Here is a 6,787-nt window from a genome sequence, read left to right as displayed (position 1 = left end):
CCAACAGCTCCGGCAGAGCGTTGGCCAACCGGGGCAACCAAGCCCACCACGTCGCTCATCACCGGGGAGGTTGCGGGACAACCTGGCGCGGCGCGTCAGCGACGTCACCGAGATGTTCGTGTTGACCAGCTCGTGAAGACGGAGGAAGAAGTCACAATTTCTCCTTATTTTGGGGTTGGGTGGATTCCCACCACCACCACCACCACCACCCCCTTTTTTGCCGTTGGTTTCTGCCGTGTCGTAACAACCGGGCTCATGTGACGCGTGTGCCGCCGGGCCGCAGCGAAGGGGAAGGAGATGTTCTGGTCATCCTGGGAAGGGACAGAAGAAGACACCACCCGTCATGGGGCTCCTCCGCTTGGCCCCGCTGCTCGGTGAGCCACCTCCCCACCCCACCCCACCCCACCCCTGGTCTCCCTCATCCCTTTGGTTTCCCACCTGCTGCCGTGGTGCGGCCAACGGCTCCGTTCTTCCTCCAGCCTTCTACGCCCACACCCCTCTTCTCTTTTTTTCCCCAATTCCTGGGGGTTTTCCCCCAAAATTCCTTGGGTTCTGGTTGGGTTTGTTGGGTTGGTCGGGGTTTTTTTTCAATTTCTTCACTAGAATCCCCAATTCCTGCGGTTTTTCCCCCAAATTCCTCGGGTTCTGGTTGGGTTTGGTTTGTTTGTTTGGGTGTTTTTTTCAATTTCTTCACTAGAATCCCCAATTCCTGCGTTTTTCCCCCCAAATTCCTTGGGTTCTGGTTGGGTTTGTTGGGGTTTTTTGGGTTGTTTTTTTTTTTGTTCTTTTCCATTTCTTCACTAGAATCCCCAATTCCTGGGGTTTTTCCCCAAAATTCCTTGGGTTCTGGTTCGGTTTGGTTTGTTTGTTTGGGGTTTTTTTTTCTGATTTCTTCAGTAGAATCCCCAATTCCTGGGGGTTTTCCCCCAAATTCCTTGGGTTCTGGTTGGGTTTAGTTTGTTTGTTTGGGGTTTTTTTTTTTCAATTTCTTCAGTAGAATCCCAAATTCCTGGGGTTTTTCCCCCAAATTCCTTGGGTTCTGGTTGGGTTTGTTGGGTTGGTCGGGGTTTTTCTTCAATTTCTTCACTAGAATCCCCAATTCCTGCGTTTTTCCCCCCAAATTCCTTGGGTTCTGGTTGGGATTGGGTTTTTCTGTTCTGGTGGGTTTTTTTTCAATTTCTTCAGTAGAATCCCCAATTCCTGGGTTTTTTCCCCCAAATTCCTTGGGTTCTGGTTGGGTTTGTTTGGGGTTTTGGGGGGGGGGGTTTGTTTGTTTTTGTCAATTTCTTCACTAGAATCCCCGATTCCTGGTTTTTTTCCCCCAAATTCCTTGGGTTCTGGTTGGGATTGGGTTTTTTGTTTTTAATTTCTTCACTAGAATCCCCAATCCCTGGTGTTTTTCCCCCAATTTTGTTGCTACGTTCCCCATTTTTTCCCTCCCGCTCCCCCCACCCCCACCCCCCCACCCCCGCCGTTCTTTGATTCTTCCCCATTTCTTTCCTGTTTTCACTCATTCCTGGCTTTTTTCCCCCAATTCCCTCCAACATCCTCCCCGTTCCGCCGCGCCCTCCCCCACCGCTGCCCATCGGGGTGTCACCTCCCCCCCCCCCCCCCCCCCCCAACTCCTGCTGGCTCGGCCGCTGCCTTCCGCTTGGCCCGCGTCTCCTTTCTTGGGTTTTCTTTTAGTTTCGGGTTTGTTTATTTTTCTCTTTTCTCTTTTTCTTTTTCTCTTCCTTTTCTTTTTCTCTTTTTCTTTTTCTCTTTTTCTTTTTCTTTTTCTCTTTTTCTTTTTCTCTTTTATCTTTTTCTTTTTCTCTTCCTTTTCTTTTTCTCTTTTTCTTTTTCTCTTTTATCTCTTTTTCTTTTTCTCTTTTTCTTTTTCTCTTTTTTCTCTTTTTCTTTTTCTCTTTTTTCTCTTTTTCTTTTTCTCTTTTTCTTTTTCTCTTTTTTCTCTTTTTCTTTTTCTCTTTTTTCTCTTTTTCTTTTTCTCTTTCTCTTTTTTCTCTTTTTCTTTTTTCTTTTTTCCTTTTCTCTCTTTCTTTTTCTTTTTCTCTCTCTTTTTTCTCTTTTTCTTTTTTTTTTCCTTTTCTCTCTTTCTTTTTCGTTTTCTCTTTCTCTTTTTCTCTTTTTCTTTTTTCTTTTTTTCCTTTTCTTTCTTTTTCTTTTTCTCTTTCTCTTTCTCTTTCTCTTTTTCTCTTTTTCTCTTTTTTTTATTTACGTGATGTTGCTTTTTACCTTGCCTTATTTTTGCTCTTTTTTTTTTATTTTCTTCCGTTTGTTCTGTTTTCTCCTCCTCTTTCCCTTTCACTTTCTCTTCCCAGTTTTTTAGTTTTTCATTTTTTCTTTCTCTTTCTTCTCCTCTTTTTCTCTTTTCATTTTTACTTTTGCCGTTTGCCCTTTCCCTTTGCCTTCTTGTTTCACTTTGCATTTTTCTCCTCCCTCCCTTTTTTCCCTTTTTCGTTTGATTTTCTCTGTCCGTTTTCCCTTTTCACGTCTCCTTTTTCCCTTCGTTTTCCCCTTTCCATCCTTTTTTTTTTTTCCCTTTCCCACCTCTCTCCCTTCCTTCCCCTCCTCGTTCCTTCCCCTCCCGCTCCTCCCTCCCCTCCCCCACCCCCTCCCCCACCCCTCTCACCCATCTCCTCCCTCCCTCCAGCCTCTCTCCAGATGCTTCTCCCATGGGCGTCACCTGCAGGTAATAAATTTTGGTTTTTGGTGTTTTTTTTTTTGGGGGGGGTGTCCCTTCCATCCCCAAATTCACCATTTTTCACCCCAAACCCCCCCCGCCCCCTCACCACGCTCGCGGTGGACGAGCCCCCGGTGGGTCAGACCGTGGCCGGGATGGGTCGGCAGGACCTCGGTGATGATCCGGGCAATGAATCCTCCTCCGTCCACCAAAATATCCATTTCTGAGGGAAACCGGGTGGTTTCTCCTCCACCTGGTCCACGTTTGGCCACGCGGCCCAGCTGACGACTCCGGCAGGACAAGCCACCCCTAAGAGATGCCCCCCAAGAAAACCTGCCCCCACCTCGGCACCGTGGTGGCCTCCAGCAGGTGCCCCCTCACCTGGAAGGCTCCTCGCCCCCCCAAAACCCCCCTCCCTCCCCCCAGGTGTCCCTCCCCCTCCCAACATCACCGTCACGCCGGAGAAGTTGAGATACCTCATCGGCGACACCGTCTCCATCCGCTGCGTCGCTCCCTGGTCCAAGGAGAAGATCCAAGGGTTCCAGTTTTCGGGAACCAGCGGGTGGGCCGTGGACGTCAGGACGGCGCAGAGGGCGTACACCTACCGCTTCAACGTCACGGGGCCCAAGGACGGTGGGAAGCACGCTTGCACCTACACCGTCCTCAACCAGTTCCGGTGGCCCGTCCGCTCCCAGGAGAGCAAATCCATCATCATCAGCGTCAAAGGTGGGTGAGACGTCGTCTTCTTCAGCTCCTCGCCCCACCATCTCTCCGTCCCACCACTGCCCACCTCTCCTCCCCCCGGCCCCAAACGGGCCGTTTTCTCCTCAAATTAAAACACGACGGAGCCCACCTCGACCACGGGCCGGGCCAACGGAGACGGAGTCGGGTTGAGGGAAGAGTTGAGGGAAGAAACGATGGTGTTGGGGTTTCCTTTTCCCTCCAGACCGTCCTCCTCGACCCACGCTGGCCCTGACGCCTTCAACCGGCGTGGCCATCGAAGGCCAGCCCCTCGTCTTCCTCTGCGTCGCCTCGGTGGAGGGTGAGGAACGGCGGTTCCACTTCTACAAGGGGAAGGTCAAGGTCCTCCAGGGGGCTGAGCTGACCTTGGGGAACACCGAAGCCCAACTCCGGGTGCCGGAGAGCAACCAAAACCACACCGGCAACTTCTCCTGCGGCTACGAGGAGAAAACCGAGGGGCGTTGGATCCCCTCCTACCTCAGCCAAGCCGTGGAAGTCCTCGTGAAAGGTAACGGCACGGCCTGGGGGACGGACCCAACCTCCTCGGGCGCAGGGTAGGGACCTGCTGCCTCAGGGAAGCAACCCCCTGGGTGAAACCCACCGAGGTCAACCCAGACCCCCTCGGTTGGGCTTTCACGGCCCAGACGGTTGACCTGAAGACAGACATGGGCCACCTCTTCCTCCCGGCACCCCTCAGCGGTTGGGTGTTTTTTGCCCAAACCCGTTGTTTTTAAAGTGTTTTTTTTCCCTCCTCCCCGTCCCAATTTTTCTCCTCAGAACCCGCTTCTGCCCCCCGCTTGGCAGTAGACCCCCCCTCAGGGGTGGTGAGCGAAAACTACACCTTACGCGTCACCTGCACGGCCTCCCGAGACGACTTCGGGCTGCGGTTTCGCTTCTACAGGAACGGGGTAGAGATCCCACCAGGCCACGGGGGTTCCAAAACCGGGAGCGCCGGGAACTCCTCCCAGCTCCTCTTCCCGCGGAGCTCCACGAGGTTCAGCGGGAAATTCAGCTGCGGGGTGGAGGAAGACGTGGGGGGGACGTGGGTGCCGTCACCCCGGAGCGAAGCGGTGGAGGTTACCGTGAAGGGTAGGTCTGGCAGAAAGGGATGGAGCTGGGCAGAAGTTCACCTGCCAGCGGGGTGGTTTGGGGAAAAAAAAAAAACGGGAAAACCGGGGGAGGGGGGCGGGGAAACGAGCCGGAAAATGGTTGGAACCAGGTAGGTTTCACCCCTCTCCCGCAGAGGACACTTGGAATCACGTCAGTGCAGCCTCTGGGTCTTCTTCAAGGGCCAAAACTCGAAAAAAAGAGCTCAGAGGTCTTGGTGGACCTATGGGTCGACCAGGATGAGATGAAGAAGAGCCCAGGGGACTCGTGAGGGCGAAGTTCGCCTTGTGGTGACCACAACTGTGAGTTTCATTCCTTGGTGAGGATGAGCCTCGTCTTCTCGAGATGATGAATTCCACCGTTGTCATGGCGTTGAGTTTCATCCCACGGTGACAAACTTCATCTTCTTGCGCCTCCTCTTCATCTTCTTGTGTCTTCTTCTGCCTCCTCTTCATCTTCTTGCGCCTCCTCTTCATCTTCTTGTGTCTTCTTCTGCCTCCTCTTCATCTTCTTGCACCTCCTCTTCATCTTCTTGTGTCTTCTTCTGCCTCCTCTTCATCATCTTGCGCCTCCTCTTCACCTTCTTGTGTCTTCTTGGACCTTTTCATCTTCTTGCGCCTCCTCTTCATCTTCCTGTGTCTTCTTCTGCCTCCTCTTCATCTTCTTCTGCCTCCTCTTCATTTTCTTGCGCCTCCTCTTCATCTTCTTGTGTCTTCTTCTGCCTCCTCTTCACCTTCTTGCACCTTCTTGCGCCTCCTCTTCATCTTCTTGTGTCTTCTTCTGCCTCCTCTTCATCTTCTTGCGCCTCCTCTTCATCTTCTTGTGTCTTCTTGCGCCTCCTCTTCATCTTCTTGTGTCTTCTTCTGCCTCCTCTTCATCTTCTTGCGCCTCCTCTTCACCTTCTTGCGCCTCCTCTTCACCTCCTTGCGCCTTCTTGCGATGCTCCTCGTCTCTGTGGGAGCTCCGTCTCCTCCCAGCCACCATCTCCACCTCCCCGTGACGGAGTCCACCTTCCCCCGACAGCGACTTTCACTTTCTGGTATAAGGACTCTCATCTCCCACCCCCGCCGTGTCTCCCCAGCCCTGCCCCCCCAGCCGCTGCTGCTCTCGGACCCCCCGTCGGGCGAGGTGGTGGACGGTGACCCCTTGCTCCTCACCTGCGCCGCCAAAGGCCCCGCCGCCGCCACCCAGCGCAAGTTCTCCTTCTACAAGGACGGCGCCCAGCAGTTCTCAGAGACCACCACGGGGGACCGCTCGGTCCTCAGCATCGCCGCGGCCAAAGCCGCCCTCACCGACGGCCACTTCACCTGCCGCTACGAGGAGAAGGTCAGCGAGATGTGGGTCCCATCCCCCTTCAGCCAAGCCACGATGGTCATCACGCAAGGTGAGGACCTCCTCCCCACCCAGCCGAGGGCTTGAAGACCTCGGGGACCTTCGGGCGTGGGCCGCGTTGGCTCGTAAGGGACATCGTTGGCCGGAGGGACCTTCTGAGAACTCGCTGGGACCCCAAAACCGAGGGAAAATGGCTTTTTTTTGGAAGGTGGGGCACCCAACCCAGGTGTGGTGCCTTCTGACCAGCTTGGGGATCACCAGGGGGGATGCAGGGGGAACCTGGGTGGAGGTCAAACCCCAACGGCCGCTGACCTTCGGGGTCGGGGGGGGGGGGTGACGCTGTCTCTCTCCAACAGCCCGGTCTCGCTTCATCCCGCTGGTGGCCGGCGTCGCGGCCGGCGTCGCCGCGTTGATCCTGGCGCTGCTGTTGGTCGTTTGCGTGTGTCGGAGGCGGAGAGGTGAGCCGTGGGGGCGGGGCAAGGAGGGGGGAGGGGGGTCTCAGAAGGGAGGGGAAAGGGCCACCTGCCCCCCTGAGACCTCACCCAGCCACGCGGCAGCCCAAAGACCTCCAGGAGAACCTCCGGGGTTCCTCAACCATGTGGATGGGGAGAGGTGGGGGAGGGGTGGGGGCCCTTCCCATGAGCCTCCTCAGCTGCCCCGAGGGCTGAAGGACCTTTTGCTTCACGGCCAGGCAGCGCCCACTGGAAGGGTCTCCACAACAAGGATGACCCCAGCACCTACCCCATGGCCAACGTCAACAGCTTTGAGATGTGACCCACGGCCAACGTCAACGGCTTCCAGACGTGACCCACGGCCAACGTCAACGGCTTCCAGACGTGACCCATGGCCAACGTCAACAGCTTTGAGATGTGACCCACGGCCAACGTCAACGGCTTCGAGACGTGACCCACGGCCAACGTCAAC

The 6,787-nt window shown here is 54.8% G+C and overlaps 1 protein-coding gene and 1 long non-coding RNA gene across 4 annotated transcripts; one reads left to right on the top strand and one right to left on the bottom strand.

The window, feature by feature from the left end:
• Positions 1 to 232: 232 nt before the first annotated feature.
• LOC308057313 (uncharacterized protein) lies at positions 233 to 6,781 on the top strand. The gene is made up of 8 exons (XM_080411447.1): positions 233 to 374; positions 2,654 to 2,692; positions 3,110 to 3,409; positions 3,630 to 3,932; positions 4,202 to 4,513; positions 5,613 to 5,915; positions 6,220 to 6,321; positions 6,555 to 6,781. Exons 1-8 carry the CDS (start codon positions 344 to 346, stop codon positions 6,635 to 6,637), a joined length of 1,473 nt encoding a protein of 490 aa, XP_080267573.1. The 5' UTR covers positions 233 to 343; the 3' UTR covers positions 6,638 to 6,781.
• Positions 4,523 to 5,606, bottom strand: LOC308057314. 3 transcript variants are annotated; one of them, XR_013925213.1, is made up of 3 exons: positions 5,275 to 5,606; positions 5,132 to 5,233; positions 4,523 to 5,072 (listed from the first exon to the last, which is right to left on the bottom strand). It is a non-coding gene; the product is annotated as an uncharacterized lncRNA (long non-coding RNA). The 3 variants fall into 3 exon arrangements; XR_013925214.1 differs by having other exon boundaries at positions 4,523 to 5,051; XR_013925215.1 differs by having other exon boundaries at positions 5,132 to 5,222; positions 5,316 to 5,606.
• Positions 6,782 to 6,787: the final 6 nt, after the last annotated feature.

This window comes from Falco punctatus, assembly GCF_963210335.1.
Source record: "Falco punctatus genome assembly, contig: scaffold_94, whole genome shotgun sequence".
Lineage (NCBI taxonomy): Eukaryota > Metazoa > Chordata > Aves > Falconiformes > Falconidae > Falco > Falco punctatus.
Note: the sequence above shows the minus strand (reverse complement) of the source record. Positions and strands in the feature narration are given on the sequence as shown.